Source organism: Poecilia formosa, unplaced genomic scaffold (assembly GCF_000485575.1).
Source record: "Poecilia formosa unplaced genomic scaffold, Poecilia_formosa-5.1.2 Scaffold5, whole genome shotgun sequence".
NCBI lineage: Eukaryota > Metazoa > Chordata > Actinopteri > Cyprinodontiformes > Poeciliidae > Poecilia > Poecilia formosa.
In genome coordinates, this window is record NW_006799944.1 from 5,911,393 (window position 1) to 5,924,849 (window position 13,457).

Consider the following 13,457-nt stretch of genomic DNA (forward strand, 5'->3'; position numbering starts at 1 on the left):
TCCAAGCTCTGAGGACACAGAAGTGAATATGCACTAGTTCCTTCCTGACACGCTCACATGTACATGACTTTACTCATCAGAGGAAGCTGCCATGAGGAAGAGGAGGCTGTGTGTGAAAATGAGCACTCGTGAGGCTGCCGAGACAGCTGTATGTGACATCCAGATCACCGCCAAATCCAAGTTCCAGCTTGTTAACTACACCTGTGTGGGGTGAGCTGATAGTCACTGGAAATGAATGAAATCAGTCACTAAATTTTCTTGCCTTTATATATCCTGAGTTTTTTTTTTTGTTTTGTTTTTTTATTCCAAGGGTTCTATTATTTAGCGTACTAACTTTACACAAGCTTCTCCTTCTCATCTTGATGTTTTTCACAGAGAGATAAACAATATGGGAATATGGTATCGCATGGGAGACGTTCCTCGGAGTCGGTCATCTCAGCAAACTAGGAGCGCTCCAAAAACTGACGCCCTGTACAGCACAATAAGGTACCATCATGCCGTGTTTTCTAACTTGTTGCTCAACTTTCCTGCTGTGCTTATCCTTCTCTTTTTCTACACTCTCTGTACTCGTGAGCCTTTGTTCCACCTCTCTCTACCACGTGTACGGCAATGAAGACACAAGCAATTGATCACTACTGGGCAATCTGCCTCCGAGGGTCGTGTCTGGACAACAAGGCAGCAAGCGAGGGTGAACCGGACAGACATTTCTAACTAGACAGGATCCCCTGAAACAACAACAGGAGTTCAATGAGGGCTAAACTACTACTATTTGTGTGGGTGGGAGGGGGTCGTCCCACGAGGCAGAGGAAAGGCCGCTCCTCCGAAACGGTGCAGACACAGAGGAGGAAGACGTGGCCCAGGGAGTTAGTGACAGCTGCAGAGGAAAGGGAGGAGAGCTCCCAAAATCTCCGCCATGTGGAGCGTGCGCGCTTGTGGCTTCCTCTGCCTCGAGCCTCGGAGTGAACAGAGCGAACCTTTGTACTGTGTTCAGATCAAACAGCTGAATTATTTATCCCAGTCAAGAGCAGGGGATTTCCACAGCAAATTGTAAATAAACAATTTATAGACTCCTTTACGCCACGGTGTGGCGTTTTGGTGAGAGCGGAGCTTTGGCACGGGCCGGCTGAGGCGTTTGCCAAGCTGGAAGAGAAGTGCGCCGCCATCCTGCGCTGAAGCCGCTTAAAAAGCAGCGCCGCGCCAGAGACCAGGAGGCAAACTCGAAACAGAGCTGCTGCTCGCATTTGGTCACTGCTGTGGGATAAGAACAATAAACGGACCGTTTTAAAGCGGGAAACCGAAGCTTTTTCGGCGAATCCGCCGCAATTTGGGAGTCGGATGATCAATAATCTTTGATGTGTCGAAGCTCAGGCCAACACGCCCCCTTCACGACTTCTTCCTGGTAATCCTAAGCTCTTTTGAAGCCCACTTTCAAGTTGGTGAGGCTCAGAGGTTGGAATAAATTGCACCTCGAAGCGACTCACTCCTACCCCTCCCTCCACCTCCTGATGCCTGCTGAGATCACAGGCTGCCGTTTTTGTATTAACATTAAAATTCATTTCACAGACAGGGAGTCTTCTTTTGAAAGTTTTTCCATCCGTAAAACACTGACACATAAGGACGGGACTGTGGGCGACTCGAACCGTGGCACCCTTTTTGACTATTTATTTCTGTGTAGTTACATACACTTCCGACAGCCATACACACAACCATAAATAGTTATGCTCCTTCTTTAAAGTCACAGATTAGATATCTTGACACAGCAGTTTATAAGCAGTTCCTCATCTCTCACCATTCCCTCAACTCAGCTGTGCCTTTATACATACTCACTGGAGGAAAAGTCTCCACTCCGAGCCTTCTTCAGGCTTTCTTCAGCGACTTTATGGCCTTAGCAGGGCACCAGCTCTTAAATTTAAGTGCTCTTTACAGTCACTGGAAAAGATGTTTTAAATACAGTCAATAATGTGTAAATTTTTAATGACCCTTATAATTTTGAAGGCGCGCTGATCCCCCTCTTCAAATCTCCCATTGCCTCAGGCAGAAGGAGCCTGTTAGTGTTGTGTACAAACATAAAGCACAAATCTTGCTCCCCCCACAACCCCAGCAATGCGGAGTAGCTGCATCGTGTTGCATCATTATGGGATGCCCAAGGTTGTTTCATCAAGGCAGATGTGTTTCATTGGAACTGTTTCTCTATTGCAGGGGAAGAAGAGTGGAAACCAGATGATCAAAATTTTTGTCGTCAATCGTGTTAATTTTCCATCGTTTCGGCTTGCCATCGTGATTTATTTTGGGCGCGCCTGAAAACTGAAAGGGGAAATATGTCCCACAATCTGTGAGGAAGAACTGTTGCGTCTTTTTAGTGATTTAAAATTTCAGTCAGCAGCATTGGAATCATCCAACTCATGACATAAAATAGAGGAATATAGTTAATTACTATTTTTTATGGTTAATCTGAAATGTTTCCATGTTAAGCTGCCGTTTGTTTTGTTTCAAGGCATAGGCGACACAGAAAATGCATAGAAGAAGGCTCTCTGGTCACCGTCTTCTTTAAGAGGAGACCAAAATGTCTGTACAATGTGTGGAAGACAAACATTGTTCATAAAACCCTAAACAGACAATATCCAGGGGGATACATGGTGGTGGCAGTTTCATGTTGTGAAGAGGCAGAGACGATCTCCATCCATCGTTTTTTTTTTTTTTTAATTTTGAAATTTTTTTTTTTTTTTTTTTTTTTTTTTTTTTTGTTTTTTTTTTTCTTTTAAGGGAAATTTGAAGCATCACTTTAGAAAAGGTTGATGGAGACTTCAAAATTCAAAATAACTTCCTCAATTTTGTGAAAAGGTTTTTATGTTTAAGGTGGTTTTGAGGTTTTGGAAAAAGAAGTAATGCATAAAAGTGGAGACTGACACACATTTACCTCAATAAGTTCCAACCAAGTGAACGCTCCGATCCACTGGTGGCTCTGTCGCTTAGTAGAAGCATAAACGTTTTAAGTCCGATCCTCTATTTTGGGTGGGAAGACTCTCCATTTTGTCTGAGATATGTGGTTCATTCTAGCAACATCTATATCTTGTTTGTTAGAGCCATACACAATGTCAACATTTGACAAAATTACGCTTTTCGTAGCCTGATTCATCCGCTTCTAAGCACACACCTAATTTGCGTTTTTTCTCTTTTTTTTGTTGGTTTGCAAAAAAAAAAAAATCAATGAAAACATAGCTTGAGTGATTGAAATTAAGCTGCTTTCCACAACAAAAACAGACAAATATAATAGCTTCCAGATGTGCAAAGCTGGAGACACATATCCCAAAAGACTGACTGTCTTCTTACACTGATTTGATTTACACTTACACAAAGCAATTTTATGGATAAAATAGAAAAGTTATATCAAACTGAGTCTAAACTCCTATTGTAGTCAAAGCATTATATTCTGCTTTACATCTTTAGCCTTTTTGTTTTCTGCTGCCACAAAGACGGTTGACCAGTTGCAATCAAATAGTGATTTTTCTTTTAACCACATAAAAACTAAATTTATTCGGCCAAGATACAAAAACAATTACAGTCTAAGCTTATGCTGTAGCACTTTCACTTGAAAACAAAGCTTGTTTATATCAGCATGCAGATGGTGAAATTAGAAGAAATATTTTGATGTATTTTAGAGTTTCATTATAATGTGTTAATGAAAAATATGATCACCAAAAGTTATGAAATGTTTGTCCTTTGTTTTTTTTGTTTTTTTTCCCAGCACATTACTCAGTTGCAGTGATCCACCTTGTGTCCACGCTCTGACCTGTTAACATAGGAACCGAAGACTGAAATAGTGACATTTCACACAAGCCGCCACCTTACCGCTGATGTGTTCCCGGCTAGAGGCCAGAGGCCTGTGAAGCTGTGTTTAGACCTTGTGTTAAAAGTCTCTTTATCAAGTCGGTACACGGCATTTTAAGCAGTGACGGCGTTTTGTTTTGATTCATGGCCACAGCTAGATGTCAACCACTTTGGCTTGTTCTCTGTCAAGACAGGCCGTATCAGCCACTCCCCGACTCTATAATGTAAAGACGTCGCGCCATCCGGTCAGCGTTTTAATGTATCCTGTAAAGTATCTTCCCTCCTTCCTCCTCCTGACCAGCGCTGCCATTTGTTCTCCTGATAAAACTGTCATTGCTGAGGCTGATATCTGACCTCTACACTGACTGCTGGCATAAATTAGCCTTGTCCTAATATTGCAATTTCTTTCACTTCACTCAGAATCAAGGTTTTTGACATTTCTCTTAGAATAATAGGCTATTGTACACACGGCCACTTTTTAAATCAAACTGTACGGTGATAAAAATGTCAAGGCCAGTTCCCCCCCCCGTTTCTTTTTTCTCCCTCTCTCTCTCTCTTTGCGTAGCTGGCTTTTTCAGGTAAAGTATATAGAGTGTCATCAGTGTCAGAATTGGCATTCATATCAATACTTTTAGAATTGCAGTCTTCTACCTGTCACGCTCCACACGTTGGCGGAGCTCTGCTGGAGTATTGTATCAGCTTTCATTGCATGCTGGTTAACCAAGACTTGCCAGCGGAAGAGAAAGAGAGCAAGAGAAAGAGAGAGAGACAGAGACACTGTGACTGACTGTCACAAGACAGATCTTCTGTCTGAAGTGCCGAGGAACAATCCTTTCCAGCTCAATCTCGCTCATTACTTTGTGCTCAAGAAAGTTGCGAGAAGAAGCAGAGATCAAACAAAGGGATGCGCGACGATGCCAGAAATGATTGAACGATCAGGTGAGATCGCACGGGGGGGGGCCTCTGAAATTCAGAGGGATCCCGTCTTCGGCAGCTGACACTGAGCTTAAAGGAGGATAATGATGGGTGAGAAAGCAGCTCCCACAAAGCAACAGTGCCGGCACTCTGGGGAAGGTGTGGAGATGTTGTCACAGGAGAGGCTAGATCTGTGTCAAAACAAGAGCTTCCAGCTCTCTGTAATGCAGCTCTGGCTCCTCACACTCGGGGAAATTACTCCCATTCTTACCTCCCGTCTGACTGCTGCCTGCCGGTCCCCATGGTCTCCCCTCACACTTTCTCTTTGCCTCATTGTTTTATCTTTATAAAAATAAAAGTCCTTTCTTTATCCTGCGCTAAACAAAGATGAATTTGATACAAGGCAAATCTGTATAAATTAGAGTTCGTGTCTTCAAAGTAATCCTTTGTGTTGCAGTTTTGCTTTTGCTGCGCTAATTTGATTTTAACCTGGGCAGATTTCATGGGAACACAACACTTTTGATCCACGCTGTAATTGCGTGAATATTTCAGGCCTTGTTCCCAGTTTTGCCATAATTTGATGAGGAACTCCGCTGTAATTGAATATTCAAATTAGGAGTATGTGTCAATATGGCTCTCCTTGCCTGGAATGAGGATTAATTGTTTTCAAAACTCCAGTGGCCGACATAATGTGGGCCCAAACACTGCTGTTGATTAGCAAATGCTCTTGCCATGTTTTTGTTTTAAGAATTAGTTGTCTAATTGATTTGCCATATGCTACCCTCTCCAATGCACCTAAAATTGTATTTAGAAATCAGCAATTTGGATTGAGACTTACTTTTTTTTTTTGTCTGTTTTTTTGGGGGTTAGGGGGATGTTGTAGACAGATGGGAAACCAGCCCAGGAGGCTGCCTTTACACTCTAAAACAGAACTATGGAGTCTTTTAAATATTATATTAGTTAAATATTGGTATTATTTAACATCTGATGAAGCATATTGGTTTAAACCTAAAACTATTTTGATTAGCATTTAACTGAAGTTAAGCTTGTCATTCATTGTTCCCAGCAAACAGTAAGGCTGTTATGTTTATATTGGGTTTTAATATCCAATTCAATTTTATTCACAAATACTTTATTTGCCATATTTTTCGGACTATAAGCAGCTACTTATGTCTTCACGTTTTGAACCATGCGGCTTGTAGCACGGTGCAGCTTTTCTGTGGATTTTTCTTCAACCACCAGGGGGCGCTTTAGCAGGAAGTGAATCATTGGAAGTCAAAATTGGAAATCAAAGAAGAAAGTGCTGATTCACATGCGAACAGGCACGACGGAGAAATGTTTTCAAATTCATACCCGCTCATCATGGAAAGCACACAAGAAACTTCAAAAGATGCAGCTTTTAAGCTGAAGGCTATCGATCAGGCAGTACAGATCGATATCCGCTCAGCGTGAACGAATTCATGGTTCGGCGTCGGAGACGGAGGACTGCGACCTTAATAGATTTATTTTCTGCTGCAACACCGAGAGCAGCGGAGATACCAGCGGCTTATAGCCTGGTGCGGCTTATAGTCTGGAAAATACGGTACCCCAAATGGAAATTAAACATTGTCATAACTTTTGTCATAACTAACAGTAGCCACCCTTAAACCCAAAGAGGGCAATAATAAGTCAGTTCTAAGTGATATTACTTAATTGAAAACGTTTACAAGAAAATTATCGGCTCAATTTCTACAGCTTTTCTTCAAAAAAGTTTATTTGGGGTTTAATTACTCTTGAAGTCTTGGGCACTTGATGCCAATAAGCAATGCTTTACATGCTTGGTTGGATCGGTTTTAAATAATAAATTGCAAATGGCCTGTATTTGTATAGTGCTTTATAAAGTCCAGAGGTTCCAACGTTTTCAGAGGGGATCTCAAGTGTTAATCAATATTAGTTATTTCGAGGTGACTTGGACCTCTTCTATTTTTAATATACAAAAGGACCACTGTATATCAAAAATGTCCATTTAACATAAAACTTGCATAATTTCTCCTCAGAAATGTTATATTAAATATAAATTTGGTTGCGCATCATATTTACTTGGGTAAATTTTAATCTTACAAAAAAATCTTACAAATTGTTTTATCAGTGTAAGAAAGCATTTCATGAGCTCACCACTCTTGTGTGTTTCCATTTCTAACAGTCTTAAAGCCATTTTCTTTGCTGCTTTGTTTATTCTGAGTATTTGTATGACAATAACAACGTGCAGCACAAGCCCTAAAAGACATTTCAACCATCTGGCTCTAGTTTATCTGCTCATGTGATGTCTTTGTGCTTTGAAAGATGTGTACCTCTTTTTTTTTCGTTCTCCAGCAATGGGATCAACCTTTGCGAGGTAAAAGAAGTCTGCGCTGAATGTGGCAGTTGTTCCCCACAAGATTGATGCCAACCTTTTAAAAATTCACCATTGGCCCGGATTTAACATGGCCAAATGCTGATGTAAATGAGGTGCAGAAAAGTCGACCCTTTCACTGCAAATAAATCTGAGTTGCAGGCTTCATCTCATAAATACCATGGCCTGTCACAATCCTTGTTTTATTGCTGTTGATGGAAATTATTGCGTTTATTTATCTCGTCCGGAGAGATAAAGCTCAGAAAGTCACAACTCAAGGTGTGGCGCCCGCAGAATATGCAGATCTGGCCGTCGACTGAAATTTAGTGAATGTTTTAGTTTTACATGCCACCCTTCCTTCTTTAACAGCAACTTGCAAATCTGTTCGATCCGGCTTTTAAATGCAATTCCCAACTTCTCCGCATTATAATTTCATGAGTTCTGTGAACCCATCCTGGAAATAGTTTAACCTCCAAAGCATGTCATGTTAAGCAGCTCTCTCTCAAAGCTGTGATTTTTTTTTCCCTCTCTGCTTGCTGCGGATTTATCGATCCGTGGGGGTGAGTCACAGGGTGTAATTCATGATAGCTTGATTGATGAGGATTTCAATCTTATATGGTTTGTTAACTTCAACTACCCACAAAGTGCATTCTGTGCTGTTTTCTGTAATACAAGGCCACGAAAAAGAAGAGCAAAAGAAGAAGAAGAAAAAACGTGTCTTCTCTTTGAATAATGGAATCTCTCAGTTCCTCAGAATTAACAAGATCCCACTCCAAAGGTCTGTTCAAGCCCCTGGGCAGCCGAGGCACTGTTGAACTTCTACCATGTTTCTCCACTCTGAATTCACTTTATTTTTTTTTTTTTTTTTTTTTTTTTTGCTTTTAGACAGTTCAGAAGCCACGTGTGTTCAGAGGGGAATTCGATTTTTGAGTACATTTCTTTAAAAATGTCCGAGATACATCTCTTGAAATAAGCCGTTTGACAAGCACTGTTTCTTTCCATCTTTTTTTGACATTATAAGCTGCTTTTTGGTATATTTTTATTCACTTTATTTGTTTTTTTCCCCTTCCAGCAAGATCGCCATCAGCAGGCCACAGTATCAGCAGGAGAACAGTGGCATCTACACTATGTCAGGTAAAAGATGACAGACTGATAAAGGTGCATTTTGATGTTTGATTTCTTTTATGTTTTCAAATAAATTAATTGCGCAAAATGTTACAGGCGTGACCTTTGAGGGGGAAAAGGGCAAATTGAGGAAAGCAGAAATCAGATTTTTGTAGCAGGTTTCTGGTCTCCGGTGTTTGTACGGCTGAAAACGTTTTCATCTGATTCTGATTTCTCTTGTTCAGCCATATTAGAAGAACATCATTCTTTTTTTTTGTGAATGGAGGTGAACTCACACTGGCTGTGTGAGAGAACAGTCTGCAAAGTTATTTTTAAACTATGGCATAATATTGGGGTTGACATGTTAAACTATCCTTCAGTTTACGTTAGTGATCAACAGTAATCAACAGCAGACTCCTACAGAATGAAGATCCTTAACTCTGGGATTCCCAAAAGCCTCCCAACATTTCCAAATCCAGCCAGTTTTCAGACAGAGGTTGGAAGCTCAAATGTTCAGTCTTCCTGTAATCTGCTGAAATACTCTCATTGCCTGATTGAACCGCACATACGTGTTTTGATATGCCATAGAAAGCACGGTTGTCTCTAAAACGACGACTTTATGTCTGTGCTTCCTCTGAATTGTGTTTCAAACATTTTCACTGATGCTGAAAATGGCAAACCTTCACTGTTCTTCAATTGGTACATGCACGAAAAGATCAATTTTTAAAACTTCACAACTGGCCTGTCACCAGTGGGGGTTCATTAAGCAGAAAATTTACCAAAAGTGAATTTTTTGGCACAACTCTTTTTTAAAAATGTTTTAAAAAAAAGTTTTCCAGGATATTAAAAAAAAAGAAAAAAAGACTGTTTTGAGACATTTAAAGTAAACCCTCTCCATATTGGAGTTTCTCAGAGATGGACACTGTACAGAGCTTTGCTTATCTCTGCGAACGTGACTTCCCAGAGGAGCTCGGCATTAACAGCCGTCAAAGACGATCCGTCACATACCAAACTTGCACATGTACCTCTTGTGCACTGGATGCTTCTTTTGTCTTCGTCGGGGGAGAAATTCCAATCCTAACAACTGCAATATGCCCCACGACTAAAACTCAAACAAAAAAAAAAAAAAAAGGTAAATTTGGTAGAAAACAGCGCTTTGCTCTGACAGCATCAGCGCCACAAAACCAGAGTGGGCTGAGACACTGGAGGCTTTAAGTGTGTGTGAGCTGTGGTGGGTGAATGTGGCAGGCGGGTTTTTTTTCTTTCTTTTTTTTTTTTATCTAGCTGGAGAGAGACACCATGTGGTGAGGATGCCTCCTGCTGCTCCAGCAGAGGCGCACGCTTGCAATAGCAATGCTGCACCCATCCTGATTAACACAAGTCTGTTTTTAAGCAGCTACCGCAATCAAATATATGTCACATAACACAACTTTTATTCAGGATTTATTCCAAATTTAACCTGAAAAAAGAGAAAAAGCACCGTTTCTTTCTAAATGAAAGAAAAGAGTTTCTACATGACATCATTCAGTTTTGCGAGTTAAGCCCTGACACACAGTACATTATCACACTCCTGAACATTTTGTGGCATTTGGTGTGGGATCCATCCACTGGGGCAGGGTTTGAGTGACAATGAGGAGCATGCACATACTCCACAATGCGCTGCCAGCACTTATCATTTATCTGCAGAGAACCTGTCCTCTGCAGGTGCACACACTCCTGCCTTCTCCCACTTGTGAAAGGAGCAGTTTAAATAAAATACAATAAGCACCACAATAAGAACATTTCTTGCTTTTCTTTTTGTTGTTTTTTTGTTGTTGTTTTTTTTCAGACTGCTCTCATCAGCATCACTGCGAATGTGAAAGAACACAACTTCCCTTCTTTAACAACATGATAGCCTGCAGACCAAGTGTGAGGTCGTAGCCGACAGCCTGTTTGTGATAATTGTTAGCCCAATAGAGCTGGTGTGTGTGCATGTGTGTGTGTGTGTGTTAGTGTCTGTATATGTTCAGATGTGTGTGTGTGCATGTGTGTGTGTGTGTGTGTGGGCTGACAGCTGGCCAGGTTTGAGTTGGTCTAAAACCATGTGCGCTCTGTCAGGGTTGTACAGGCGCCTTCTTTAGGATTGATGAATTGCCTGCTTTCTTGATTAAACCCTCCGTCACTTCCCAACAAAACAAAAAAAAACCCAACACACACACACGCACACAAAAAGGGTTAAAAAAAGAAAGAAAGAAAAGACGAGTTGAGAGGAGAGGTAACGTGTCTGGGAAATCTGTCATCTGCAGTCACATCATGTTCACATGTGATGTGCAGAAGCTTTGACATTTATTACCCGAATATTAAAAACTAATTCACATTTATTTTGAAGCCCTCCATCACTTGACAGTTCAGGCTCATTTGAAAAGTTATCAAGTGTTCATAGCAGCACTCAGCCTCCCCGTTTCCCCCGCCCCTCCTCTCTCAACCTTTTTGCTTTCCTTCACCGGCACTGCTTTGATCCATGCCAACTCCCTCAGCCAATTAGGTCTATTATTCATGCTTTGACAGTAAATCTTGATATTTTGAAAGAGATTGTTTGTGCATTAAAAAAAAAAAAATCTGTCTTTGAGTTAAAAAACAATGCAAATGCATTAGTTGAAAACTCCCATATTAAACTTCCTTTGCGCATGTTGGATTGCAGGCTGCCTTTATTACCAGCTCAGCGACGTATAGCATTCGGCAGTCGTCCACCTGATGAAAAGGTAAATCTAATATAAAGTAATACATTTGCATATCTATAGCGTTAATCAAAAATAAACACTGACATTGGCCCTGATCTAACATAATATGGAGAGCAATTATTTCCCTATCCATTAGAGGAACTTCAATTAACAGACACTAGACAGACCATCCTTCAGAGGAGGGAAAAAATAAATAAATATGGAGGCTCAAAATTAACTCTGGTTTGCAAAATATCTTGGCAGGATGACAGTGATTTTTGATTTTCAGGAAACAATATTAGAATTCTTATTAAACTATGTGCATCTGCTTTTAATTTGCTCCAAATAATTGGAAAATGCAATGGAGCTTTCCAATTAAAGCTCCACTTTATACTGTTTAATAATACCCTCATAATATTATAGCTTATGAAATGACAGGTGAGTTGGTGTATGAATAAAACATAAAGCCCTGTAATAAGAGACAGGAAAAAAAAACCAGAGACAGTTGTTGGGGGGCTTTTAAATGCTCCACATAATTTGCATATATTAATCTCCTCTTTTCAGCCTTATCAAGTATTCCACTGTATTTGAAGTTAAAATAGTCGTGACAGGCAGGGGTACGCTTCGTTTTTCCAAGGATTTATTACTTGTATAATTCTGGATCTTTAATAAGCCAATATGACTGATCCTCTGAGTTCTGTGGAATTTGGTTAATTGTTCCAGATGGTGCTCACTGATTATGCAAAATTACTTTCTTTCTCCTCTGTTTTTTTTTTTCCCTCTTCTCCCCCCCCACCCCACCCCTAACTACACGATTTCTTGATTGACTAACATGAAGAAAAAAGATTATTTTTGGCGCAGCACTTTCATTAAGAGGCTTCTCATCAGGTTTCAAACAAAAGTTCCATCTTATCTCCCCCGTGTAGTTCTAGGCAAGTCTGTGCAGAGGGAGGAGATCAGGCAGCTCTTATCTCCAACCATGATGAATCTCAACTGCTTCTGCGCGGCTCGGGTTATATTTTAGACTAACACAATTCTTTAGGCTGAAAGATTAAAAAACATGACCCTTGAATGGTGACATAAAAGTTATTATCAGTGTATACCACGCTCTTCTCACTCCTTTCTCCCAGTTTTATACGTGAGCGATTGATGAAATTACTGAGCAGTTTGTTCCGTCTCCCCCCTTTTTTTTTTTTTTTTTTTTTGCAGCTCCAGCTCTGTCCACGACTCGCTAACATTCTGTTTTGCATCAGCTAAACTGAGCTGAATGAATCATTTATGGAAGTGTTACGGGGGAGGCTCGGGCAGATTTACTGCCACGCTTTTTACTTTAGATGGAAAGGGATTTCTATGAAACCGATCTTGATGTTTGAAGCGATGCCAACGCTTGCATCAAGACATGAAAGGAATGCTCTTAAAACCCGCGTTTTGCTTCTTAATTTTCCTGGTCAGCGAAAGGGAAACTAGGGGCAGAGTGTTGCAAGGGAGAGAACGGTATTTACACGTAATGCATTCACGCACACGTACTAAAACAACCTCCTAAAAAAATGAAATGATGTACAGCAGTGCAGAATTTAATTCTAATAAAGCTGTAGCTAATAAATGTGTGTTTAAATCAGCTTTTTGTGCTTCTTTTCATCATGACATAGCAGATTAGCTTCAGTGATTTAAGGTTAGATACTGCTCAGCATGTAAGCAGTGGGTTTATTTTTGCCTCTGGGGGATCTCCCAAAAAAGTTGAAATTGCTTCAAATCACCTTGCCAAAAACAGATTTTATCATATTTAATATTTAAAGTGCAAATAACATTTTCAAGTACCTTCTTGAAGTGGCACCCTTAGTATAAATGAAATTATGAATAATTCCATTTTGGTCATTCAAGTTAACAGGAAGTGTAACCTCAGTATAAGCAAATTCTGCAAAATAGACTCAAAATGATGAAAAGAAAGAACAAAAAACACGCAAATGTTGCCCGTTAGCATCACACATGCTTTTGTCTTTCCAGTTTTCTAGATAAGTCGAGAAACAGGAAGTGAAATTAGAAGGGGCATTGGTCAAAATTCAGCTGAGCTGCAGTGATTGGTCAGGAAAAAACAAAAGCAAATACAGAAACTGTTAAGATTTGTGTCAAATTTGCAATGACTTTTGGGAATTGCAAGTCCGCGTCAACCATAGGGGTGTCAGATTAGAAAAGAAAAATAAGTTCTGTTATATTATTCCTTTACAAATAGTCAATAGAGTAATAATTGATTACATACAACACTTATTTTAATTGGTGACTTGTTTTTTTGTTTCTTTTTTACGTTTCCAGTGGTATTGTGTTTATCTGATGATGAACTCCAAGTCTTTGACGTCAGAATGCCTCCTTGCCATCACCTTAATCTTTCACTCTCTCCACAGATTGTCTATCAAAAATATTTATTCTGACTCGACCGCTCCAAAGCATTAATATTTCTTCCAGTGGGAACAAAATACATTGGTGAAACTCAAAAACTGCACCCTACATTTAACGGGGGTGTGAATAATGTTGAGGTTAATTTG

General features: G+C 40.2%; 1 protein-coding gene across 1 annotated transcript in view; it reads left to right on the forward strand.

Moving 5' to 3' along the window:
* The window catches only part of LOC103147257 (multivesicular body subunit 12B-like), a 28,112-nt gene that overhangs the window by 539 nt on the left and 14,116 nt on the right, over nt 1-13,457 (forward strand). The window contains exons 2-4 of the mRNA XM_016678483.1: nt 81-210; nt 376-486; nt 8,187-8,248. Of these exons, the coding sequence (XP_016533969.1) occupies nt 81-210; nt 376-486; nt 8,187-8,248 (303 nt within the window). The remainder of the gene's footprint in view (nt 1-80; nt 211-375; nt 487-8,186; nt 8,249-13,457) is intronic.